General features: G+C 55.2%; 3 protein-coding genes across 3 annotated transcripts in view; 2 read left to right on the top strand and 1 right to left on the bottom strand.

Moving 5' to 3' along the window:
- The window catches only part of HMCN2 (hemicentin 2), a 174,071-nt gene that overhangs the window by 95,085 nt on the left and 52,707 nt on the right, over nt 1-26,279 (top strand). The window contains exons 35-56 of the mRNA XM_050760505.1: nt 1,299-1,453; nt 1,845-1,941; nt 2,485-2,580; nt 3,501-3,677; nt 5,067-5,224; nt 5,934-6,057; nt 7,760-7,935; nt 8,683-8,779; nt 8,928-9,047; nt 11,338-11,499; nt 12,619-12,900; nt 14,015-14,182; nt 15,347-15,460; nt 16,081-16,167; nt 17,412-17,603; nt 18,470-18,643; nt 18,786-18,899; nt 19,425-19,567; nt 20,589-20,739; nt 22,434-22,652; nt 25,529-25,642; nt 26,027-26,214. Of these exons, the coding sequence (XP_050616462.1) occupies nt 1,299-1,453; nt 1,845-1,941; nt 2,485-2,580; nt 3,501-3,677; nt 5,067-5,224; nt 5,934-6,057; nt 7,760-7,935; nt 8,683-8,779; nt 8,928-9,047; nt 11,338-11,499; nt 12,619-12,900; nt 14,015-14,182; nt 15,347-15,460; nt 16,081-16,167; nt 17,412-17,603; nt 18,470-18,643; nt 18,786-18,899; nt 19,425-19,567; nt 20,589-20,739; nt 22,434-22,652; nt 25,529-25,642; nt 26,027-26,214 (3,308 nt within the window). The remainder of the gene's footprint in view (nt 1-1,298; nt 1,454-1,844; nt 1,942-2,484; nt 2,581-3,500; nt 3,678-5,066; nt 5,225-5,933; nt 6,058-7,759; nt 7,936-8,682; nt 8,780-8,927; nt 9,048-11,337; nt 11,500-12,618; nt 12,901-14,014; nt 14,183-15,346; nt 15,461-16,080; nt 16,168-17,411; nt 17,604-18,469; nt 18,644-18,785; nt 18,900-19,424; nt 19,568-20,588; nt 20,740-22,433; nt 22,653-25,528; nt 25,643-26,026; nt 26,215-26,279) is intronic.
- Nucleotides 1-26,279, bottom strand: part of C15H9orf78 (chromosome 15 C9orf78 homolog) — a 583,691-nt gene that overhangs the window by 546,989 nt on the left and 10,423 nt on the right. The gene's annotated exons all lie outside the window — the stretch shown is intronic.
- AIF1L (allograft inflammatory factor 1 like) overlaps nt 800-26,279 on the top strand; it is an 803,784-nt gene continuing 778,304 nt past the window's right edge. The window contains exon 1 of the mRNA XM_050760409.1: nt 800-803. The gene's annotated coding sequence lies outside the window, so the exon portion shown is untranslated. The remainder of the gene's footprint in view (nt 804-26,279) is intronic.

The following is a 26,279-nucleotide window of genomic DNA, read 5'->3' as shown; positions in this document are numbered from 1 at the left end:
TGCTCAGCACACATAAGGATGCATGGATAGATCAGTGGGTGGCTGGGTGGGTGGGTGGCTGGGTGGGTGGATGAATGGGTGGACAGATAGAAGGATGGATGGATGGATGGATGGATGGATGGATGGAAAGGTGGATGGATGGGTAGATAGAGGGAAGCAGGGGTGGATAGAAGGGTGGATGGATGGGTAAATGGATGGATGGATGGATGGAAGGGTGGGTAGATGGATGAATGGGAGGGTAGATGGATGGATGGGTGGGTGGGTGGATGGATGAGTGGATAGGTGAGTGGGTGGATGGAAGAGTGAGTAGATGGATGAATGGGTGGGTAGATGGATGGATGGGTGGGTGGATGAATGGGTGGACAGATAGAAGGATGGATGGATGGATGGATGGATGGATGGATGGATGGATGGATGGATGGGTGGGTAGATGGATGGATGGGTGGGTGGATGAATGGGTGGACAGATAGAAGGATGGATGGATGGATGGATGGATGGAAGGAAAGGTGGATGGATGGGTAGATAGATGGAAGCATGGGTGGATAGAAGGGTGGATGGATGGGTAAATGGATGGATGGATGGGTAAATGGATGGATGGATGGATGGATGGATGGATGGATGGATGGATGGATGGATGGATGGATGGGTGGGTGGATGGATGGAAGGGTGGGTGGATGGATGGAAGGGTGGGTAGATGGATGGAAGGGTGGGTAGATGGATGAATGGGTGGGTGGGTAGATGGATGGAAGGGTAGGTAGATAGATGGATGAGTGGGTGGCTGGATGGATGAGTGGATAGGGGGGTGGGTGGATGGAAGAGTGGGTAGATGGATGAATGGGTGGGTGGATAGATGGATGACTGGATGGGTGGATGGGTGGAGGGATGGATGGAAGGGTGAGTGGATGAATGAGTGGATTGATGGATGGGTGGGTGGATGGATGGAAGGGTGAGTGGGTGGATGGATGGCTGGATGGATTGGTAGATGATGGATGGGTGGGTGGATGGATGGATGGATGGACAGATAGATAGGTAGATGAATAAATGCATGAATAGCTGCATGGGTGCATAGATGGATGGGAGGATTTTTAAAGGGAATAACTATTCTGCTGGCTCCCAGTCTAGAACTCTTTCCCCTAAGCCATGTGTCTGGGGGATATGGTGGGCAGAAGCTAGATGCCAGCCTTTGGCCAGCCCCTCAAGGCCACCTTCTCACCCCCAGCCATTGAGGGGGTTGCTGGGTGCCCTCTGTACCCTTCCTGATTCTGACCCAGGCTCTTCCTGATTCTTTCCCTTACCAGAGTTCCCATCTGTCAGTATCATTGGGGGTGAGAACATCACAGCTCCTTTCCTGCAGCCTGTGACCCTCCAATGCGTAGGGGATGGGGTGCCTACCCCAAGCCTCCGTTGGTGGAAGGATGGTGTAGCCCTGGCAGCCTTTGGGGGGAACCTACAGGTACGTGCAGGGGTCCCAGGGCTGGCGAGCCAGCTGGGCACAGGTGGAGGGGCTGCTCTGGGGGCTTCCTGGAGACTCTGAGGAAAGCCCAGCAACCTGGGGATAGGAAGGGCCCAGGGCCCTCTCTGTCTGAAAGGGTGAGCCTCAGCCTCTTCCCGGTCCTAGGAGCTTCAGTTGTCAGAGGGAGAAAATGTCGGCCGGGGGGACAGGGAACGGTATGCCTGGAGATCGGACGAATCCCTGGAATCTGAGTGCTTGGCTCAAAACCCGACCCCCAGAGCCAAAAGTGTCCCCATGCCTCACTGCTCCTGACCCCGGGCTCGGCAGCAGCCTGGCCACTCGCCATGTCCCCGTCATCCTGTGGCACACTCTCTGTCCCCTTCCCCTCCAGATTGAGAAGGTGGACCTGAGGGACGAGGGCATCTACACTTGTGCCGCTACCAACCTGGCTGGGGAGAGCAAGAGGGAAGTGGCCCTGAAGGTTTTGGGTGAGGATGTGGGTGGCCAGCAGGGCCCAGGCCAAGGATGTTGGGTGATCCCTTGGGGACCCTTGGGGCTGGGATGTGTGGCTAGAGACGGGGAGGAGGTTTTCCCGTCATAGGTGTGCACTTAACTTCAGAGGAAGTAGAAAGCCCTGAAATGAAAGCATTAGCAATAGCTCTATAGTGCCTTTTGGCTGCTTTTGGTGGGATTTTTAGTAGCAGACCTTGCCCACATTCATATTTACCTTTGCTTATTTTGGGAGTTTCTTTGCAGGCAAATCCCTGTCCTTGTCCCTTTCCCTGGCTGTGCTGTCCTGGGGTGGGGGCTGGGTGCTGTATGATTGCTGTAAGGATGGCAGCCTGTTGCTCTTTGGTCTTGGGCTTGGTTCCAGGAGTGGGGTTGCTTAGTCTGAGGACGTGAGTTGTTTTAGAGCCCTGTTGTCTAGGATTTTCTATGGGGAGCAGGGAGCAGCGCTGCTGGGATGGCTGGGATGAGAGCTGCCCAGAGCTTACACCTACCAAGCTGGGTCTCTCCTTGTCTGCTCCTAGTGCCCCCCAACATCGAGCCAGGCCCAGTCAACAAGGCAGTGCTGGAAAATGCCTCAGTGACCTTGGAGTGTCTGGCTTCGGGCGTGCCCCCTCCTGGTAAGACCCCTCCCCTTGGCTGAAAGCTACTTCCAGGCCAATTCACTGTCTAATGAGGCTGGCGAGTGACCCAGGGACCCTCTGACTGGATGTAATGGGAAGAAATCAGCAGGTCTTTCCCCCCATTTCTCTCATTTTCCTCTCTTCCCCTTCAACAACGTCCTTCGGGCCAAGGCACTGCTGAGGTCCAGAGCCCGGGATCTGAAACAGGCCTGCAGGGCATCTACTCATAGTCAACTTCACAGGGCTGTCCGGGGCTGGGGCAAGGATCAGGACCTCAGAGTCATCATCCGGTCTGTAGGGTCCTCCCCTGTAGACCAGCAGTTGAGGAAAGGGCCGGGTGCTGGGGTCTGGGTGTGAGTGTTTGCACAGGGGACTGGGTGAGGCTTACAGTGACCCAGGAGGAGGGCCCTTCTCCGGTTCCCATCAGAACTAGGCCCACCCTGCTTTACTTGTGGCCTATGAGCCCTGGGGATATTTGCCCCCTCTCGTGGGGACGCCTGCTGAGTTCCAGGGGGCGCGGCCTGACAGAATGAAGGCAAGCTGCAGATACACGTGTTCCAGCCTGGCTTTGAGGCTGCTGCTTTGGGCTGGTCCACGTTCTCTAATGCTCCCTAGGCGAGGGGGTCTCCTGGTAGGGGAAGGGCAGGGCTGAGTTTTACTCTCTCTGCTCCTGGCTGCCTCAGCCTCTGCCCACGGGGCTTCTTCTTCACCCTTGGTCCTGTCTTGGGCAACATTGCCCGGTTCCACCCTGACTCCCTTTTGTGAATGAAGAACTCTGACCTCCAATGCCTGAACAAACAGTGTGGCCGCCCTGGAAGGTTCTCTTGGATGCCCACCACACCAGCAGAGTCTGACGGGCTGGCAGAACCCTTGCACTTCTCTTCCATTCCCCCTTGCATCTCTCTTCCTTTCCCCAGATGTCTCCTGGTTCAAGGGCCACCAACCTGTCTCTTCTTGGATGGGAGTGACAGTATCAGCAGATGGGAGAGTTCTCCGCATTGAGCAAGCCCAGCTTTCTGATGCTGGGAGCTACCGCTGTGTGGCATCCAATGTGGCAGGTAGCACAGAGCTGCAGTTTGGCTTACGGGTCAATGGTGAGCATCCCTGGGCCTCTAAGGGCCCTTGTCCAAAAAGTTGGCTTTTCATCCATTTGTCTGTTAGTCTGTCCATCCACCTGTCCACTCATCCATCCATCTACCACCCCATCCATCCATTACCCCATCCATCCATCATCCATCCATCCATCATCCATCCATCATCCATCCATCCACCCATCCACTCATCCACCTATCCACCCACCCATCCATCAATTCATCCATCCATCCATCCATCCATCCATCCATCCATCCATCCATCCATCCATCCATCCACCTATCCATCCATCCATCCATCCATCCATCCATCCATCCATCCATCCATCCACCCACCCACCCAACCATCCTTTCATTCATTTATCTAGCCACCTGTCTGCTCACCCATCCACCTGTCCATTTGTCTACCTGTCCACCCACCCATCCATCAACTCATCTATCCATCCATCCATCTACCTACCCATCCACCCATTCACCATCCATTCACCCATTCAACTACCCATTCTTTCACTGATCCATTTTCTATCCAACCACATTTATTGAGTCCATGCTCTAGGACAGACACTGGACCTACAGCCCTAAATAAGACAGACCTCAGAGCTTTCAGTCAGTGGAGGACACAGCAATTAGTCATTCCCCAGAGTACTACTTGATGTCAATTGTGATAACAGCTGGTAAACATGAGGTGCTACTGAGCACCTATAACAGGGCACGACCTGGCCTGTGGAGTCCAGGAGGCAACTTTGACACTTGGATACCTACACTGAGGTCTCTGCCAAGGCCTGAGGTTGCAAAGACCTGGGGAATTTGAGAAACTGAAAGGAGGCCACGGGGCCAGGATGGTGCTGGTGGCCATATGGACCTCTTGGGCCTCATGGGCCATGGGAGAGGTTGGGTCTAAGAACAGTGGGTAGCTGGGCAGGGGCCTGGGACCCTGGGCAGCATGGCTGGTGCCTCCCAGATACAATGGAATCTTCTGGCTATTTTCCGCCGAAAGGGGACTGCCTGTAATACGGTATTTAATCTCACACCCCTGAGTTAGGAAGTAGCACCGTCCAGGGACCCTTGGTCCCCTCCCTGTCCCCATAATAAATGACCTTCTGCTGACCAGAGGCCTGCATGCGAGTGCTGCTTCCTGGCTGGTCAGCCTTGGGGCAGGTGACTTCCTCTCTGTGAGCCTCAGTTTCCCATTTGTAGAAGCCTCGTGGTGGTGTTAAAAGGATGGAATGAGTAGCTTCAGGGGCAGTGGAGTGGCTCAGAGCCTGTGTCTGGATGGCTGTCCTTGTGCTTTTGCTGTGACTGTGTGCTCCTGCAGGGGTGCCCAGCCAGGGGCCCTGCCTGCTTTGCCCCAGTGGGGCTCAGCCTGTGCCCCCTGTCACCCCTGCCCTGCAGTGCCCCCTCGAATCACACTGCCACCCAGCCTGCCAGGCCCTGTGTTGGTCAACACCCCTGTCCGGCTGACCTGCAATGCCACCGGTGCCCCCGGCCCCATACTGATGTGGCTGAAGGATGGAAACCCTGTGTCCCCTGCAGGGACCCCTGGCTTGCAGGTCAGTAGGGCTGGGTGACCCCGGCTCACCTCCCTGCACCTCCCATGGATGCTGGGAACGGTGTGAAGTAGCCCTGGGAGCTTAGGGTGAGGGAGAAGCAGCGATAGCCCAGGGCCGAGGGCTGGAGGGAGGTGAGGCTGAACAGAGAGGCTGGAGCCACAGTGCCCAATGGTAATGATGCATTCCATGAACGTGAACCATCTATGTCATTGTAAATGTTCTTGTAGCCACAGTAAACTGAGTAAAAAGAAACAGGTGAGATCAATGTTAATAATACACGTTAGCTAATCCACTATATCCAAAATAGCTTCATTTCATCATGAGATCAACAAAAAATAGTTATTGAGATATTTTATATTCTTCTTTTCATATTAACTCTTTGTCGTCTGTGGCGTATTTTGTACCTGGGGCCCGTCTCAATTTGGCCTGGCCACATTTCAAGGGCTCACTGGCCATGTGTGACGAGTGGACAGAGGGGCTCTAGAGGACTCTTCCTGAGGTCCAATGTCATTGCCTGCCAGCTGGCAGAGGTCCAGAGGCCCAGATGCAACCCTCAGTTTCCCTGCATCATGAGGGGCTCTGAGGGTCTGGGGCAGGCTGTCCAGGCATGCCCGGCAGCAGGGCCAGCTTGGGCAGGTGAGGTTCTGCCCCTTGGGGTGTGCAACAGCAGGACAATTGCCTAATTTGGGCTTTCCCCCTGGGGTCACAGGTCTTCCCTGGGGGCCGGGTCCTCACCTTGACCAGCGCCCGGGCCTCCGACTCTGGGAGGTACTCCTGCGTGGCTGTGAGCGCGGTGGGCGAGGACCGCCGGGATGTCGTCCTGCAAGTCCACAGTGAGTCTCAGACTGGGAAAGGCACGTGGTTCAGAGCAGCAACTCCAAGGAGATGGGGTGGGGGGCATTCCCGGTCACTTCCAAAGGGAGAGGGGCTGGGTGGATGGAGGAGTGCCCACCTGAGAACAGCTGCCTTCCAGTACGGATCAGTGAGCTCCAGACCCGCCCTGGAGTGTGAGCTCCCGCAACGGGTGGGAGGCTGGGCAGGTGGCCCCGCATAGCCAGGAGTTCTGCCCTATGTTCAGGGAGAGGCGGAAGCGGTGTGAAGTAGCAGGAGCAGCGTGGAGTGATGGTTAGGAAATCTGGCTCTTGAGTGTCACCGACCTGGGGTTCAAACCCTGCCTCTGTGACTTTGAGCTGGTCACTTTGCTTCTCTGAGCCACCATTTCTTCATCTGCAAAATGGGAAGAATAGCATTCACCTCAAAGGTCACCATGGGGACTCACTAAGCCCCTGAGCTCACGAAGCTGCTGCAACCACAGGAGCTTATTTTTAAATGTCCTCCTCTGGGTTTTTCTGGGGCTCTGTGGGGGTATAAGAAGGAATGCTGGGAGCTGGGTGCGGTGGCTCATGCCTGTAATCCCAGCACTTTGGGAAGTTGAGGTGGGTGGATCACTTGAGGTCAGGAGTTCGAGACCAGCTTGGCCAACATGATGAAACCCCATCTCTACTAAAAATACAAAAAAAAAAAAAAAAATAGCTGGGTGTGGTGGTGTGCACCTGTAGTACCAACTACTTGAAAGGCTGAAGCAGGAGCATCACTTGAACCTGGGATGTGGAGGTTGCAGTGAGCTGAGATCATGTCACTGCACTCCAGCCTGGGCAATAGAGCCAGACTCTGTCAAAAAAAAAAAAAAAAAAAGAAAGAAAGAGAGAAAAAGAGAGAGAAGGAAGGAAGGAAGGCAGGAAGGAAGGAAGGCAGGAAGGAAGGAAGGAAGGAAGGAAGGAAGGAAGGAAGGAAGGAAGGAAAGAGGGAAGGATGGAAGGAAGGAAGAAAAGGAAAGAAGGAAAGAGAAAGCGAATGAACTTAGTCTTAGGTGGGAGGTGGTACGAAGGATTTGATTCTAGCTCTTTCACTTTGCTGGAGTGAAGATGGTTAACACATATCGTATGCCCAAGAACCCCACCTGTGCCATTGGATTTAACCTCATGGCGGCCCCACCAGGTGGAGATTTTCATTATCCCCACTTTACAGATGAGGAGACTGAGGCCCAGGAGTGTAAGTAGCATCCCAAGGGCCTCGCATGGTGAGCGAGTGGTGGAAGGCAGGATTCCACCCCAGGAGTTCTCCCCCTGGACCCTGCGTTCCTTCCTGCAAAGCCGCGCTGGTTATTTTTGTTTCAGGGGCAAAAGGTGGTTCTGAGACCTGCTTTAAAAAAATTTTTTAACAAAAATTTTAAATTTTAGAAAGTTTTGAGATAACTGTGGATAATTGTAGATTCACAGACGTATGTAAGGAATAACAGGGAGACCCTGAGTTTCCTTCCCCAGTTTCCCTCTGTGGAAATGTGCTGCAAAAATCTGGGATGTAGATATCGCGACAATCTTACTCAGACTGGCTCCTCTGAAGCAGGACTGAAGGCAGAGGAAGGGTGGGCACTCCAGGCTGCCACGAGTAGCTAGGCCTGACCCAGGGTGTGGCCCCTCCTTGCCAGCCCCCCCCATGTGCCTGAGGGAGCCCCTCTCCTGCCCCCTCCCACAGTGCCCCCGAGTATCCTCGGAGAAGAGCTGAATGTGTCCGTCGTGGCCAATGAGTCAGTGGCCCTGGAGTGCCAGAGCCACGCCATGCCCCCTCCTGTGCTGAGCTGGTGGAAGGACGGGCGGCCCCTGGAACCACGGCCTGGAGTCTACCTCTCCGCAGACAAAGCATTGCTGCAGGTGTGCAGGTCCCCAGTCAGCCAAGCAGGCCTCCACCTCGGGCCACAGGCAGGATGGGGCCTGCAGGTGCCCCAGCTCAGTGACCTACAAGCCCTCTTCCTCCCAGGGGATGGGGGACAAAACCCCAGGACTGGGTCCTCAGGGCCTCCCTCAGGGCCCCTGAATCAGCTGAGTGGTGCCAGCTGTTGGGTTAGAACCTACCTCACCTGCCTGCTCCTCCTCCCACCCTTCTACACCTTGTGATATGATCATTCCCAACTCAGAGCACTGTCATTTGGCTTCCCCTCCTTCCGTTCATTCTTCAAAGCCACAGCCTAGCCCCAGCACCCCCAGGTCAGGATCTGACCCCTGAGTACAGGTCCCCTGCACCCCACCAGCCTTCTTCCTCCACCTTCTCTTCGGGTCTGTTTTCTTGGGCTTTCCAAAGAGGCTGGGAGCAGATGAAAGGCAGGAGCAGGTCTGATCCAGTCACATGCCTTCCCCTTAGCAGATCTGGGCCGTGGATGTGAAGGTGGGGAGGCTGGCAGGGCTGCCATCCGGGGGGCCCTTCTCAGGCCCACCACAGGCACCGGCTTCTGGAAACTTCCTGGTGCAGCTGGTGGGGAGATGCTGTCCCTGCCCTGTGCTCCAGGTGGGGAACCTGGGGCTCAGCGATGTCACGTGACGTGCCTGCAGTCACACAGTCTGTCCAGGGCTCACCCATCTCTGTGCTGTCCCCACCTATGGGGTGTCTCTGCTCTCGGCCAGGTGGACAGAGCCAACGTGTGGGATGCGGGCCGCTACACCTGTGAGGCACTGAATCAGGCTGGCCGCTCAGAGAAACACTACAATCTCAACGTCTGGGGTGAGGGTCTCCCGGGCCGGGCACGGGGAGGGGGCTGTTACCTTGATTGGGTCCCAGGACACAGCCCTCCTCCAGCCTGCCCTCGCCTTGCTCATCCCCTCCCCATCCCAGTCCCACCCCCACTAACCCTCTCTCTGCTCTGACTCAGTCGCTCCAGTGTTCCCTTCGAGGGAATCCCACACCCTGACCGTGAGCGAGGGACATCCTGCCAGGCTGTCCTGCGAATGCCGGGGCGTCCCCTTCCCCAAGATCTCCTGGAGGAAGGACGGTAGGATTGCTGCCCTTGCCCAGCCCCACCTCATTGCCAGGCACAAGGAGGCTATGCCCAGCCCCCACTGGTTACCCCCACCCCAGAGCCTAGCTGAGATGGCGAGACTTATGGCTCGAGGGGGCGGGGATGCTGGTTACAGAAGTGACACTTCGCCCAGCCCCTCTCTCCTCAGTCCCTGAGCCTGCAGGAGCCCCTGGTCCTGCTCTGCCAGTAAGAGCTGGATTGATCTTCAGGCCTCACTTCAGACGTCCCTTCTTCCAGGAAGCCCTCCTTGACTGCCAGGCTGGGACAGAGCCTCCCTGATGCAGTCCCTGTCACTTGTCATGTCACCCACATTAGTCCTGTGTGTGTTCCTCCATTAGTCTGTGACCCCTGTGAGGCACCACCTTGACCACTGCTGAATTCCAAGTTCAGTGTATGTACAAAAAAGGTGCTCAAAAAACATTTGGAATTCGCTTCACCAATTTTTTTTTCTTTTTTGAGACAGCATCTTGCTCTATTGCCCAGGCTGGCGTGCAGTGGTGCGATCTCAGATCATTGCAACCTCCGCCTCCTGGGTTGGAGTGATTCTCCTGCTTCAGCCTCCCGAGTAGCTGGGATTACAGGCAGGTGCCACCATGCCCGGCTAATTTATATATTTTTAGTAGAGACAGGGTTTCACCATGTTGGGCGGGCTGGTCTCGAACTCCTGACCTCAGGTGATCTGCCCACCTCGGTCTCCCAAAGTGCTGGGATTACAGGCATGAGCCACTGCACCCAGCCCATTTAACCAATATTTATTGAGCGACTGTGCCAGGCCCTGTTCTAGGCACTGGAAATACAGCAGACGATAAAACAGATTCCTACCCTCACAGTGGGGGCAGTCAGATAATAAACACACAGTTAGTACATGACTCGGTACCCTAAGTGATAAATGCTATGGAGAAAAATAAAGCTAGGAAGCCGGGGAAGATATCCTGGGGGGTTGTAGGATTTGCGGTTTTAAGTTGGGTGGCCAGGAAGGCTTGACCAAGCAGACTTGAAAAGGTCAGGGCTGAACATGAGAATATCACAGGGAAACGCATCCCAGGCGGAGGTAAGGGTAAGTGCAAGGGTCCTGGGGCAGGAATGCTGCTTGGATGGAGGAATGAGAGGAGGTGGGGAATCAGGGATGATGGAAGAGAATGGAGCTGCCATTACCAGGATGGGAGATCCCAGGGGCAGGTATGGTAGAAAGACCTAGCATTTGGGGTGAATTAATCTTGAGCCATCTGCTAAACGCCTAGTGAGGTGTCCAGTGGATGGTGAGAGACAGGTGTCTGGAGCTCAGAGGAGAGATCTGGGCTAGGAAGCAGCCTGGGAGTAGCAAGACAAGCTGAGGTCACCAGGACAGAGAGGGAGGAAGCAATGCCATGTGGCCACTGGGTCTGCTTCCGTGCTGGGACATGCATATTGAGTCATGACCCAGTCCAGAGGTCTCCTCCTCTAGAAACAGAGGTGGGAAGGGTTTAATCCAATAGGTCAAGGTTGACAAATCCTCCTCCTCCTACAAGAGGTCGTCTTGATGCCAGGTCTACCAGTTGCCTGGTCGTCCTCCTCTGGCCACTATAGCTAAATGGATGGTCATTCCGTCAGTAGCCTTTATTGAGCCCTGCTGTGTGCCAGGCCCTGGGGAGCCACTAAGGATCCCAGGGGGAGGCATGTCACGGTGGCTCACGCCTGTAATCCCAGCACTTTGGGAGGTTGAAGCAGTGGATCACCTGAGGTCAGGAGTTCAAGACCAGCCTAACTAACATGGTGAAACCCCGTCTCTACTAAAAACTACAAAAATTAGCCGGGTGTGTTGGTGTGCACCTGTGATCCCAGCTACTCGGGATGCTGAGGCATGAGAATCACCTGAACCCAGGAGGCAGAGGTTGTAGTGAGCCGAGATCGTGGCACTGAACTCCAGCCTGGGCAACACAGCGAGACTCTGTCTCAAAAAAAAAAAAAAAAATGATCCCAGAAGGAAATTGAGGCAGGGTCTGCCATTCTGGAGGGCCCAGGCCAGAGTAAGATTCAGATGGGGCACCTGTAGGCAGATCTGTGATGGGGAGAAGCCTAGGGGGATAGGGAGGAGCTCAGAAGAGGCACCAGGACCAGATATGGCACTCACGTAAGGCTTCCTGGAAGAGGTAGTGTCTACATGGACACCTGAAGGATGAGCAGGAGTTGGCAAGAATGGGTGGGAGGACGCACTTTCCCGGTGGGAAGACATCATGTCCTTGCAAATACCCTGGACCAGGAGTTTCTTTTTCCCTGCACCCAGGTCAACCCCTCCCCGGGGAGGGGGCTGGTCTCCAGCAGGTGTCGGCTGTGGGGAGGCTGCTGTACCTGGGACAGGCCCAGCTGGCTCAGGAAGGAACATACACCTGTGAGTGCAGCAACGTGGCGGGGAACAGCAGCCAGGACCTGCAGCTGGAGGTGCACGGTGGGTGAGCCGGGCGGGCGCTGGGAGGGTCTGGGATCATGGGCTGACTGGGCAGGTACTGCCCTCAAATAGGAGCAAATACAGGGAAGTGATGGTGTGTGGTGCAGGCTTTCTCCTCCCTCAGATTCCTGGTGTGTGAGTCCATTCTCACACTGCTCTAAAGATACTACTTATAAACAAGAGGCTTAATCGACTCACGGTTCCACATGGCTGGGGAGGCCTCAGGAAACTTACAATCATGGCAGAAGGTGAAGGGGAGGGAAGGCACACCTTCCATTTCGGCAGGAGAGAGAGCGCGAAGGGGGGAAGCACCAGACACTTATCAAACAAGCAGATGTCATGAGAACTGACTGACTCACTCACTACCACAAGAACAGCATAGAGGAAACCGCCCCCATGATCCAGTCACCTCCCACCAGGCCCCTACCTCCACACGTGGGATTACAGTTCGAGATGAGATTTGGGTGGGGACACAGCCAAAACGTATCACGTGGCATTTTGACTGCCCCTCCCACACAGCTTCTCACTAACCTAAGCATGGCAGGCAGGGGGGCTGTAGCACAATCCCTAAGGGTCCCCCAGTGGTCCGGAGGAGAAAAGCCACAGCTGAAACAGCTGGAAACCCAGAGGAAGTGTGAGCCTTATGTGAAGCTCCTCTATGTGATGGAAACCTAAACCGTATCACCTGGTCCTGCAGTGAAGCAATGAAATCCCCCAGCCTTGTAAAAATTCTGCTGGAAAATAAAATCAGGAAAAGTGCTGTTCAACATCCTGAGGAGAATCCCACCCACAGAATAATTTTCCACCCCCAACCAGTCCCAACAACTGTTGAAGCTCCAGGAAATCTCTGGTTTTTGAGGAAGAAAACCCGTCACACAGCCCAAAAGGGTGGTTCCCCACATAGCAGGCCTGCCTGTGACTCCCAGGCTCTAGCAGTAGGTTGCTGTTATGACCCCATTGTTGGGAAGGAAAATGGAGGCCAGGAGAGGTGAGGTCATGAGGTGACACAGCTGGCGATGGCAAGGGGAGAGGGTGTGTCCCTACAGGGTCCGGGGCAAGTGTGTGGTGCCTGGTGGCCTCAGCAGCTTTCTCTAATGGGCTTTCTCCCCATCCCTACAGTTCCCCCTCAGATTGCCGGTCCCTGGGAGCTTCCCACACAGGTCTCCGTGGTCCAGGATGGAGTGACCACTCTGGAGTGCAACGCCACAGGGAAACCCCCTCCGACAGTGACATGGGAGCAGGATGGCCAGCCCGTGGGGGGCGAGCTGGGCCTGCAGCTGCAGAACCAGGGTCAGAGCCTGCGTGTAGAGCGGGCCCGGGCTGCCCACGCCGGACGCTACAGCTGTGTGGCGGAGAACCTGGCTGGGAGGGCAGAGAGGAGGTTTGAGCTCTCTGTGCTGGGTGAGGACCGGCAGCTGCTGGAGGAGGGTGGGTTGAGGCAGATGAGAGCGGGCAAGGCCGGTTCAATCTCCAGGTGCAGCCCTCAGGCTGTGATCCTTGGGTCACACCTGTTCTTTCTGGAGTCAGGGCTCTAATGAGAGCTGCTGCTGGGGGAAGCCACCAGCACTGTTCTCACAATCAGGACTGGTCACAAATGGCCCCAATTTCCCCCAATTCACCTCTCCTCCCTCCCTCTCTCTCTCCTGGGTTCACTCTTCCCCTACTCTGTTCTGGGCACTGGGGAAGTAAGCAGTCCCTGTCCTGCATGACTGGTATGTGATGGGGAGAATTCAGGGGCTTGTGAGAGACCAGGAAAACCTGGAATACTGTTGGGGCAGGTCAGGGCAGCCTCCCAGAGGAGGTCCCCTTTAAGCTGGACCATAGAAGGTAAGTAGGAGTTAGGCAGCTGCTGGATGAGGGGAAGCACGTGCCAGGTAGAGGGTTGCTGAGGCAGCCTCATGCATTCCAATCATTTACTGAGCTCTTACTGTATGCCTGAGGGGATAATTCAGGGTGGAGACAGAGAATGGTAAGAGAGAGGGTGGGAGAGGTGGGCAGGGATCAGTTTAGGGAGGAGCCCCCTCACCATTGCTGGGATCTCGAGCCTCACCCAGATATCCCCAACACCCCATCTCCCTGGATAGAGAGTGGCTTCCTTCAGGAACAGGTTCCTTCAGAACTGCAGCACTGCCACTTAGCTTCCACATGTGGATTTAGGAAGCACATCTGGCCTCAGCTTTACACGAATTCCAGTCCCACTGACTCAGTGCTTGCCCTGCCCAGGCACTGGACTGGGTACTTTCATGTGTTGCTGTTGAATCCCCCAGCAGCCCGCTGAGGGCTTGGGGAGACTGAGGCCCAAGGAGCCTGCCTGACTCCAGAGCCCAGCCTGTGGCGCCACTGGCTCCCTCCTAGGTGTCCTCGTTTTAGGGGGAGCAGCTCTGCTCTCATCACTTCCGCTCCTCAGACTCTCCCAATTGGGTGGAGTTGGGGGGCAGTCAGTGGGGCTAGGGAAGGAGCATGAAGCGCACAGCCCCGATCTGCACCCTGAATGTGGCTTCTTCTTTGTGTCCAGTGCCCCCAGAGCTCATCGGAGACTTGGACCCGCTGACCAACATCACTGCCGCCTTGCACAGCCCCTTAACTCTGCTCTGTGAAGCCACAGGGATCCCGCCCCCGGCCATCCGCTGGTTCCGAGGGGAGGAGCCTGTCAGCCCTGGGGAGGACACCTACCTGCTGGCAGGTAAGATACCAGTCAAGGTTGGATCCTGGGAATCAGGCGGGCCCTCTGCCTCTGCCTCTATCCATTACATGCCCATGACCTCTGACCCTGAGCTGCCAGGCCTGGTTGGAATAATCATTCCAGCTGCTGGTCCCCAAAGAATGTAGCCCAAAACACTAGTCAGGTGAGGTGCTCCAGGAAAAAAATCACGGATTTAGATAAATTTGGAAAAGGCTTCCTGCTCTGCTCACCTAGAGAACCACAGTGAACATTTGCATAGCAAAGGTTCTGATAAGTCCTGCAGAAAAAAAATGAAACAAAACGTTGGCACTTACATATAACATCCCACAGAACAGTAGCAAGCTTTTGGATGTGCTGACCTAAGCACCTTCTCCTCTGAATATTTATCCCCCTCATAAAATGGGTTTGCGAGGTTCTTGCTGGTATACAAATGAGGAACTGAGGCCCAGGAGTCTCTGTCCCATCCAAATCCTGCAAGGACTTCAAGGCCCCTGAGGCTATGCCTCAGTCACCCATCGGTTGTTCCACGCAGCCTGTGATGAGATGGCAAATACATTTCCTCTTGGGCATCACTTCTGAGCACTTGGTAAGAATTGCCGGGTGCATTCTGTGGATAGGAATTCGGAGACTGCATTGGGCCCAGTGGAAAGGAATGTGGCAATCAATTAGTTATGTCTGCTCTGGTTGCAGTAACAGCAGTGGTGGCCTGGGTCCTGTGTATCTGCCCTCCCCACACTGGTCTTGGGAGACCCTTGGGTTCCTCTGAGAGGAGCTGTCTCTCCCTGAGAGGTCCTTGGGAGGAGAAGCTGTTTTACCATGTCTGTCAGAGTAGAGCAGAGGTCTGCTGGGCCAGGACTACATAACCCATTGCTCTCCCTTCAGCTGCAGCCAATTCCCAGAGCCAGGGGTGGCCGGGTGACAGATACTTCTTGCTAGAGCAGGGTCCTCAGATTTATTCTGGTACATGTCTAATCTCCAGGCAGCGCCATCCATTTGTTTACCCTCCTGGGCCTCAGTTTCTGGATCTGAGGAGCAGGACACAATGGGAGACAGACACGTACACATCTAATTATAATGCCTCTTCCTGCTGGGCAGCAGGGGGCTCAGCTTGGGACAGAACACTGCTCAGAGTCATGCTTGGGGCCCACACCCCTCCCTCCCCAGGTGGCTGGATGCTGAAGATGACTCAGACACAGGAGCAAGACAGTGGCCTCTACTCATGCCTGGCAAGCAACGAGGCTGGGGAGGCACGGAGGAACTTCAGTGTGGAGGTGCTGGGTGCGTTACAACCCCATTCTCATGGGTGCCCTATGAACTCTTCCCCACTGCCTGGGCACTCCCAGAGGCAGGGCCCCAGACTCATGGCTCATGCTGTAGCAGGAGTCCAGCACAGAGAAGGAGGGAGAAGCTAAGCCTTGTACGCTTTGCCTCGTCAAAAACCTTTGTTCAAGCCTGGGCAGTGTAGCGAAACCCCATCTCTACGAAATGTACAAAAATTAACTGGGCATGGCGGTACACACCTGTAGTCTCAGCTACTCAGGAGGCAGAGGCTGCAGTGATTGTGCCACTGCACTCCAGCCCAGGTGACAAGAAACCTCTGTTCTGAGGCTGCCATGGAACTTTCCAGAAACAGCAGGGACAATCCAAAGTGGAAGGGGCAAATATTTTCGACACCACTAAGACTGCCTGCCTCTCATCAGAGTCTTCTTCTGAGGCACTGGTACTTCCGTCAGCCAGCAGGAAATGTTTCTTAAACTCACCACCCTATGGAAACAGGCATGGGAGGGGAAACTGAGGCACAAGAAATGGTGGGCCCTTGGCTTCCTGTTCTGTGATTGTGTAACCTGCGCAGGCCAGTCCCCCCAGTCACTAGCCATTTGTCTCCCTGCTTCTCCCAGTTCCTCCCAGTATTGAGAACGAGGACCTGGAGGAGGTGATCAAAGTCCCTGAGGGACAGACTGCCCATCTAATGTGCAACGTCACAGGTAAGGGCCACATGATGTGGTGGGCTGGGAGAAGGGTGGGAAGGCAGCTTCAGAAAGGAGGGGATCGCTGGGGATCTGCCCACCTGCCCCAGCCCCACTCCTCCTGACTGGGGTCTCTCTACATCTTGGACTCGGCATCAGGTCCCGGCTCATCTTTGCATGTGTTCTTCCGTCCCAAACACTCTTCCCTCTCCCCACCTCACTACAGACCTCAGCTTTCAGGACCCTCCACAGGGAGTCTTTGGCTGGCCCCTGAGGCCCAGTGGGCCACCTCCACTGGGCTCCCACAAGCCCCTGTGCTTCCCTGCCCTAGCACTGACCCACATTGGACCATAGTGGCCTTGTGGCATCTGAGCTTCTTGAAGACCCAGTTGCTGCCTTGTCACCATGGTTTCCCCAGTGCCTTGCAGAGTAGGCTCCCATTAATGCTTATGGGTTGAAGGATGGATGGATGGATGGATGGATGGATGGATGGATGGATGGATGGATGGGTGGGTGGGTGAATGGATGGATGGATGGATGGATGGATAGATGGATAGGTAGGTGAATGGGTAAATAAATGAATGCGTGGATGAATGAATGAGGGTTGGATGGATGGATGTGTAGATGGGTGCATAGATGGATGGATGGATGGGTGGAGAGATTTATGAATGATTGGCTGAATAAAATGATAGGTGGGTAGGTAGATGGATGGATGGTTGGACGGTTGGGTGGATGGGTGGTTGAATGGGTGGGTGGATGGATGAATGGAGAAATGAATGGATGATTGGTTGAATGGAGGGATAGTTGGGTAGGTAGGTGAATGGATGGTTGGATAGTTGGATGGGTGGGTGGATGGGTGGGTGGATGGGCGGGTGGGTGGGCGTGTGGATGAATGGAGAGATGAATGGATGATTGATTGAATGGAAGGATAGGTGAGTAGGTAGATGAATGGATGGTTGGATGCATGGATGGGTGGGTGGTGTGTGGGCAGGTGGATGAATGAATGGATGGAAGGAATAGCTTGTTTTTCTGTCTCGCCTGTCTGTACCAGGCGATCTCTACCCATTGCCCAGTAAGGAGAAGGCAGCCAAGTCACAGAGGAAGGGGCACAGGCTGCTTCTGCTGCTGCTTGTTGTACTTCATGGGCCTCTGGGCTGGGATGGAGAATTCACATTCCCTGACCCACCCGGGACTAGCCTGTGACCCCTGTGCTGCCCTAGTCAACGGCTGCCAAATTGTCTCATTCTCTGCTCTGTACACAGGCCACCCACAGCCCAAGCTCACGTGGTTCAAAGATGGCCGGCCCCTGGCTGGTGGAGACACCCACCATATCTCCCCAGACGGAGTCCTCCTGCAGGTCCTCCAGGCAAACCTGTCCAGTGCTGGCCACTACTCCTGCATTGCAGCCAACGCTGTTGGGGAGAAGACCAAACACTTCCAGCTCAGTGTCCTGTGTAAGTTTTGGACATCTGGCCATCGCAGGTGCTGGAGGGAGGGAGAAGCAAGGTGACAGGCTCCTTACAACTTCCCACAAACCATTCTACTATTTTTCTTCTAACTCTCCGAGTTTAACAACAAAAATCATATAGCGACTCTATTGACTGAACATTTACTATGGGCCAGGCATTTCAACGGGTCTGATTGATTGAATCTTCACAATGACACTGGGAGGTAGGAGATGTGCTTGTCCCCATGTCACTGATGAAGCCCTGGGGATCAGAGAGGTGACAAAGTTATTGCCAGGCCCCAGGGTGATGGATTCACAGCCAGGCGTCTCTCCATGTCCTGAGGACAGTACATACCTACTATTCTGTTAGCCTGGAGAAACAGAGCGTCTATCAAATGAGAGGGGCTTAGAAACAGCTTAGAAAAATCTGTTTCTAAAATGTTGGCCGTTAAAAGGAGAGTCCCCTGCAGGGGTTGAAAAAAGAAATCTTGGGACCAATGAAAGCATAGCTACTCTGCTCAGCGGGGAGCAAAGCCCCCCAACTCCTGCTCCCCTCTCAAACAGAATTGAGAAGCCTCTGGTTAATTGGTAGAGAGGCTGGATGTTGAGAAGCTATGGGGGAAATGGAGGCAGAAATTATTCAGCTTTCCCTTGTAGTATTGCTTAGTGTTTGGAGAGCCGGGCTCTGGGTCACCCAGGCCTGAGTTCAAGCCTGGCCACCCCGGGCATGGGCTTCTCTGAGCCTCAGTTTCCCATCTCGGTAATGTAAGTGACAGAAGAACCAAGGCCAAGCACCGGGGTCTGAGGCTTTCCTGGTCCTTAGCCTAGGGTCAGGGATCTCTGCTCACAAGTGCCCCTGGCCCCCCATCGCAGTGGCTCCTACCATCCTGGGAGTGGCTGAGGACAGTGCAGACAAGGAGGTGACCGTGACCATCAACAACCCCATCTCTCTGATCTGCGAGGCGCTGGCCTTCCCTTCCCCCAACATCACCTGGATGAAGGACGGGGCCCCTTTTGAGGCCTCCAGGAACATCCACCTGCTCCCAGGTGACGCCCTCTGGTGGGGAGGAGGGAGGGAGGGGACAGGTGACATGTCATCAGGGTTGGAGGAGAGGACCAGTGAGCTTGTCCTTATGCCTGGCATGAGGCTGCAGATTTGGGGTGACCCTGGCCACTGGCCCCCACACAGGTACCCACGGGCTGCAGATCCTGAATGCCCAGAAGGAAGATGCCGGTCAGTATACCTGCGTGGTCACCAACGAGCTCGGGGAGGCCGTGAAAAACTACCACGTGGAAGTGCTCAGTGAGTCGGGGATCCTGGGGCACAGCCAGGTGGGCAGAAGACCATCCGGGAACCCACGGGCCCAGGCACCTGAGCCACCGTTGGTGCTCCAGGGTGCCTCCATGTGGCACATGTCCTCTGACAGTCACCTGGCAGATAGGGCTGGCTCCAGAGGACATGATGACGAGAGAACAGTGAGTTAGGACTTGGGCCACGTGGGCTCCCAGACCCACTGCAGTCCTAGCTTCCTCCTGCCACTTCTGCATCGGGGTATAACCAGAGGCTCTGCAGATTGAGACTTGGAACCCCCAAGGAGGGCCTCTGAGGTGACCCCAGAAATTCTCCTGCCTCAGACCTGCCCGGTCCTATAACCCTTACAAACAAATGCTGTCTCCCCTAGTGAACAGACAGGAGCAGGGTAGCTTCTGGGATCCCTGTGTCTCTCGGGCCAGCCCCAATTTCTGGGGCTACCCCCAGGACCAGGGTAAGCTCAGGGTCTCAGCACCCATCCCCCAGCTCTGCTCTCAGATCCCTCGTGCTTTTCAGTCCCCCCTTCCATCTCCAAAGACGACCCCTTAGGGGAGGTCGGCGTGAAGGAGGTGAAGACCAAGGTCAACAGCACCTTGACCCTGGAGTGTGAGAGCTGGGCTGCGCCCCCACCCACCATCCACTGGTACAAGGATGGACAGGTGAGTGTGGGACCCCCTGTGCAGCTTCTGGCTCTCACCTCTGCTTCCAGCTGGTTCTGCTTGGAACCTTCCAGAAAAGGCTTCCCTTAAAGCACCTGGCCCTAGAGCTGGCCCGGGCCCCACCCACCCTTTATTTATTTTATTTTTATTTTTATTTTTTTATTTTTATTTTTATTTTTATTTTTTTGAGATGGAGTCTTGCTCTGTCACCCAGGCTGGAGTGCAGTGGTACAAATCTTGGCTCACTGTAACCTCTGCCTCCTGGGTTCAAGCAATTCTCCTGCCTCAGCCTCCTGAGTAGCTGGAATTACAGGTGCCCACCACCATGCCCAGCTAATTTTTGTAATTTTTGGTAGAGATGGGGTTTTACCATGTTGGCCAGGCTACTCTCGCACTCCTGACCTCAGGTGATCTACCCACCTTGGCCTCCCAAGGTGTTGGAATTACAGGCGTGAGGCACCCGACCCAGCCTTTATTTTATTTTATTTATTTATTTTTATTTTTGAGATAGAGTCTCGCTCTGTCACCCAGGCTGGAGTATAGTTGCACGATCTTGGCTCACTGCAGCCTCCACCTCCTGGGTTCAAGTGATTCTCCTGCCTCAGCCTCCCAAGTAGCTGGGATTATAGGCACACACCACTACGCCTGGCTAATTTTTTGTATTTTAAGTAGAGATGGGGCTTCTTCATGTTGGCCAGGCTGATCTCAAACTCCTGACCTTGTGATCCACCCACCTTGGCCTCCCAAAGTTCCAGGATTATAGGCCTGACCACCACACCCAGCCGTATTTTTTAATAAAAAGTTGAACTCTTTGTAAACTTTAAACTCTACTATTTTCACCCATGTGTGGCCCTTCTCATCTTTATGCTCTGTGGATTTGGTTTTATAAACCTCTCAGCGTGTTCTTGTCACTTTTGCTGCATTTTTGGAGAATGTATTGAGAAATAAGCACAATTGTTTTGGTGCTCTTGGCCCCTCATTTCTGATCTCCCTCCCCCCGACCCCCTCGTCTTCCTCGCAGCCCGTGACCCCCAGCCCGCGGCTGCATGTCCTGGGCGAAGGGCGACTGCTCCAGATCCAGCCCACGCAGGTCTCAGACTCAGGGCGGTACCTGTGTGTGGCCACCAACGTGGCTGGCGAGGATGACCAGGACTTCAACGTGCTCATCCAGGGTGCGTGGCACCAGTGGGCTGGGGGTGGGGCTTCGGCCAGTATGAGGACATTGCGGGGCTGGCCCTCCGCAGGCACCCACCGTGTGTCCTGCAGCTCACATGCCGCCCACGGCATCTCCCACTGGCTCATCTTAGCAGCCCAGAGCAGCATCCTGCCCCAACCCCTCTGCCTCGAGGGACCAAAGCCAAAGACATGAGGACTCTGGCCCCAAACCACAGAACTGAGTGGTGGAGGCTGGAATGGTCTGGTTGAGCCAGAACCCCACACTCGTAGCCCCTCTGCCAGATGCCTCTCACGATGTTAGGGAAACCTGGGGATTTGCTTCGGAATCTCTGGTCGAGAGTAAGCTGAGTGGCTGCCTCAGTGGTTGAAACTCCTTGTGGGTGCCTGGGGCTCATTATATTCTTCTCTCACTTTCGTCAGTGTTTGACATTTTCCTTTTTAAAAAGTGAAGGAAGGAAAGGAGGGAGCCGGGCGTCAGAGAGTCTGGGAGGGAGAGGCTGGGAGGCTTGGAGCGGGGGCTGAGAGGCTAGAAAGAGGAAGCTAGGAGGGGGATGCTGGAAGGCTGCATGGGGGAGGCTGGGGGGAGGCTGTGGAGATGGAGGGAGAGGCTAAGAGGCTGGGATGAGGAGGCTGGGAAGGAGGCTGGGAAGAGGAGGCTGGGAGCTGGGATGAGGAGGCTGGGAAGGGGAGTCTAGGAGGGGGAGGTTGGGACGGGGAGGGTGGAAGGTAGGAAGGGGAGGCTGGAGGGCAGGGAGCTGGGAGTGGGAGGCTGGGATGGGGAGGCTGGGAGACTGGGATGAGGAGGCTGGTAAGCTGGGATGGGGAGGCTGGGAAGGGGAGTCTGGGAGGGGAAGGTTAGGAGGGGGAGGGTGGAAAGTAGGAAGGGGTGGCTAGAGGGCAGGGAGCTGGGAGTGGGAGGCTGGGATGGGGAGGCTGGGAAAGGGAGGCTGGGAGGAGGAGGCAGGGAGGTGGGAAAGGGAGGCTGGGAGGAGGAGGCAGGGAGGTGGGAAGGGGAGGCTGGGAGCAGGAGGCTGGGAGGCTAGAAAGGGGAGGCAGGGAGGCAGGAGGCTGACAGGCAATCTGGGCGATGGATAAGTGTTCAGAACCAGGTTTTGCTACACGATGCCTGTGGACTGTCCTGGCAGGAGCAACGACTGCTCCGGGCTGCCCTTTGTCATCTCCAGTGCTTCTGGCCACCAGTCCTCTAGCCCTGGCTCTGTCATGAACTGGTTGTTACCTGGGGACAACCTGGGGATGACATGGCCCCCTCCGGGCCTTAATTTGATCCTTTGTAAAATGCAGGTGATCAAAGCAGGTGACCTTGAGGGCCCCCTCCATTTCTAAAGCTGATGATTTTGTGCGTCTGTGCTCTGATAAACAAACATTGGCTAAAGCTTAGTATCTGGCTTCCAACTGTGCAAAATATTTCCACGTTACAGGGAGTCTTTAGCATCCATTAGACACGAGCTGCTTAGGGAAGGAGCCTTATCCTAGTGCCTAGCACATAGTAGTTGCTCAATAAACACTGGTTTAGGAAGTGAGGGAATTTAAGAAATGCCCTGACCTAAGGGAATGGCTCAAATAATGGATTTCCGCACCTGGGAGAGGCTGGGATGAGAGTCTGTGTGAGCAGAGGTGCATTTCCCACCCCTCTGCTGTGCTTCCTAAGGGCTTTGTCTCCCCCACCCAGTGCCCCCCATGTTCCAGAAGGTGGGTGATGCCAGTGCAGCCTTCGAGATCCTGTCCCGGGAGCAGGAGGCCCGGGGCGGAGTAACGGAATACAGGGAGATTGTGGAGAACAACCCAGCCTACCTGTACTGCGACACCAACGCAATCCCACCCCCGGAGCTCACCTGGTACAAAGAGGATCGGCCCCTCTCGGCCGGGGATGGGGTGTCTGTGCTGCAAGGTGGGTCAGGGCTGCGTGAAGAAAGTGGGCGCTTTGAGCTCTCCTGTGTGCTGCCTGCTGTGTGACCTTAAGCAGAGCACACAACCACTTTGGACCTTAACTGCAATTTGTAAACTGGGGGTACAAGTTCTTTGCCTGTGTGAAGGCAAAGACTGGATTGCCTTTTGTCTCTGGTTTATAGAGCAGAGCCTCCTACCATGGGGCAATGCCCTTCTGGGCTTCAAGATCCCTAATGTCCTTAAACGATTGGCAGAAGCTGCCACTTTCTCTGCAGAGGCAGCTGACTCCTTCGTTAATCGTCAGCAAAGCTCATGACCCCAAACGCTGACGAAGCTCTGGCTGGACATTGAAGGCCACACTGTGGTGGCTGAACTCACGTCTTGTGTGTCTGGGTTTTTTTTTTTTCTTTTTCTTTTTTCTATTTTTATCTTTTGAGATAGAGTTTCGCTCTTGTTGCCCAGGTTGGAGTGCAATGGTGTGACCTCGGCTCACTGCAACCTCCACCTCCTGGGTTCAAGCGATTCTCCTGCCTCAGCCTCCCGAGTAGCTGGGATTACAGGCATGCGCCACCACGCCTGGCTACTTTTTGCATTTTTAGTACAGATGGGGTTTTTCCATGTTGGACAGGCTGGTCTCAAACTCCCAAACTCAGGTGATCCGCCCGCCTCGGCCTCCCAACATGCTGGGATTACAGGGGTGAGCCACCGCACTCAGCCAAGTTTTGTTTTTTTCTTTCACCATCTAAGTGGTATTTGTTTATTTATTTGAGGTAATTTAATTTTTTAAAGCAAATCTTTTAGAATAATTTTTTGTAGGTGATTTTGACTTAAAAGACTCCAGGACCACGCAGGGCTTAGAAATGCCCGGCCCACCTGGCTCATGAGGGAGGCCTGGGTGGTCTCTCTGTTTGAGATTTGAACTGTGTCCTGCCGGAGATGGACCAGCGGTGGGGCTGGTTTTGGAGAGCAGCGGTCAGTTGCACAGGTCTCCAATGAGCAGAATCAGACCAGGGTTTCTACTTTGGTGCTTGCAAAAAAAGGAGGTGGCTGGGCGCGGTGGCTCACACCTGTAATCCCAACACTTTGGGAGGCCGAGGTGGGAGGATCGCTTGAGCCCGGGTATTCAAGACCAGCCTGGGCAACACTGTGAGACCCCATCTGTACAAAATATTTTAAATCTAGCTGGGCATGGTGGCATGTACCTGTGGACCCAGCTACTTGGGAGGCTGAAGAAGGAGGATCCCTTAAGCCCAGGAGGTCAAGGCTGCAGTGAGCCGTGATCATACCACTGCACTCCAGCCTGAGTGACAGGTCAAGACCCTATCTCAAAAAAAGAAAAAAAAAAAAAAAAAAAAAAAAAAAGAAGGAGGCCTCTTGCCTATCCAGGAGTGCAACTCTTTTTTTTTTTTTTTTTTTTTTTTTTGAGACGGAGTCTCGCTCTGTCACCCAGGCTGGAGTGCCGTGGCCGGACCTCTGCTCACTGCAAGCTCCGCCTCCTGGGTTTACGCCATTCTCCTGCCTCAGCCTCCCGAGTAGCTGGGACTACTGAACGCTGTTAGTTCCTGTCAGAAACCTCTGGACGGACCCCTTAACCTGGCCACTGACCACTGATCCTGACCCCAAGTCCTGGGTGCACAGTAGGCTCTGTCACCTGCTGATCTCAATCAGACTCTAACCATCAGCTAATCCCAACCAATAGCTGAACCCAGACCACAGCCACCAACTGCCCCCCAGTCCTACCCACTTACCTCCAACCCTACCACTCACCTCTCACCCTGGCAACTGACGTCTAACCTCTGTTCTCTAATCCTGAGAACATAGGCGTCATGGTCACAGCTGACCTGAATTCTTACCCTGACCTTTTGCTCAAACATCAGCTGACCCCTACAATGCCACTGCTGCCTCAATCCTGGCCATGGGGTTCTGCAGGCTCTTAACCTGGTCAAGCCACCCACAGCCCCGGGCCAGCCAGCCCCAACCTGGAAATCTGAGCATACAGTAACCCTGACCAGGCCCCCACTGGAGATCAACTCCAGCCCCCATAGATGCCAGGCTCTGGCCTTGGCTGCTCTTTTTTTTTTTTTTTTTTTTTTTTTCCTGAGATAGAGTCTTCCTCTGTTGCCCAGGCTGCAGTGCAATGGCGTAATCTCAGCTCACTGCAACCTCTGCCTCCTGGGTTCAAGCGATTCTCCCGCCTCAGCCTTCTGAGTAGCTGGGATTACAGGTGTGCGCTACCACACCCAGCGAATTTTTGTATTTTTAGTAGAGATGGGGTTTCGCCACGTTGGCCAGGTTGGTCTTGAACTACTGACCTCAGGTGATCCACCCGCCTCAGCCTCCCAAAGTGCTGGGATTGTAGGCATGAGCCACTGTACCTGGCCCCTGGCTGGCTTTTGATCACAGAGTGTCCCAGGCAATGCCACCCCTGCTTCTAACCCCACCAACCACCACAGCCCCAGGAGCTATCTCCCTTGCCTCCTGAGTCTCTGCTTGGACTCTGCCCTTGCCAAGAAGCTGGGCTCAGCACAACAGCAAAGCTGAGCCAGCAACCATTGCCGTCACGCCGAACACTGCCATGAAGGCTCAGGTTTGCCATCTGTAAGATGGGAGTGACAACAGTGTGTGCCCCACAGAGGCATTGTGGGACAGGCCCGGAATGTGCCGTCCAGGGCCTGGCACACAGCAAGTGGTGGCTGTGCCCTGACTTGACTCCACTCCACGCGTGAGCTGGGCAGGACAGGCTGATTCTCTTCATTTCACAGATGAGGCAGGGGACAGTCACATGTCCCAGGTCCACTCCAGAGGAGGGAGCAGCGTCCTTGCTCTTGGGGGTGACTCTTGTGCCTGAGCTCAGGCCTCTGTCCCGTGTCCCTGCAGGAGGCCGGGTCCTGCAGATCCCCCTGGTGCGGGCGGAGGATGCCGGGAAGTACTCATGCAAGGCATCCAACGAGGTGGGCGAGGACTGGCTGCACTACGAGCTGCTGGTGCTGAGTGAGTGGCGGGGCCTGCAGGCGGTGATTCCCGGGACTGCAGGCGCCGTAAGAGCCTCCCTCGGAAGGGGCAGAGGCAAAGTGCGCACAGTTTCGCTGTGCTCAGAGGTTGAAATTGGAGTTACAAGCTCAACCTCAAAAGTCATGCAGGACTGGGCACAGGTTCCATCCAAGTCAGAAGCTTCCTGGCTGTGTGACATCGAGCAAATCGCAACCCTTTCTGTACCCCTGATTCCTTAGCTGCCTCAGGGATTGGGAGGGCTTGGAGAGAAGGGCATGAGGATCCCAGCCGGCACCTGACACCAAGTGCCACCCTCACCTCCATGGCGACCCCCACCCCCAGGGACCTGTGCCGGCCCCTCAGCCTCCTCTCCCCCACCCCCAGCCCCACCTGTGATCCTGGGCACCACAGAGGAGCTGGTGGAAGAGGTGACGGTGAATGCCAGCAGCACCGTCAGCCTGCAGTGCCCGGCCCTGGGAAACCCCGTGCCCACCATCTCGTGGCTCCAGAATGGGCTGCCTGTCTCCCCGAGCCCACGGCTGCAGGTCCTGGAGGACGGGCAAGTCTTGCAGGTCAGGGCAGCCCCCTGCACGTGCTAGGGGCTGCGGCTGCTGAGGCCCAGCACCACTTGTCTGGG

This window comes from Macaca thibetana, chromosome 15 (genome assembly GCF_024542745.1).
Source record: "Macaca thibetana thibetana isolate TM-01 chromosome 15, ASM2454274v1, whole genome shotgun sequence".
NCBI lineage: Eukaryota > Metazoa > Chordata > Mammalia > Primates > Cercopithecidae > Macaca > Macaca thibetana.
Note: the sequence above shows the minus strand (reverse complement) of the source record. Positions and strands in the feature narration are given on the sequence as shown.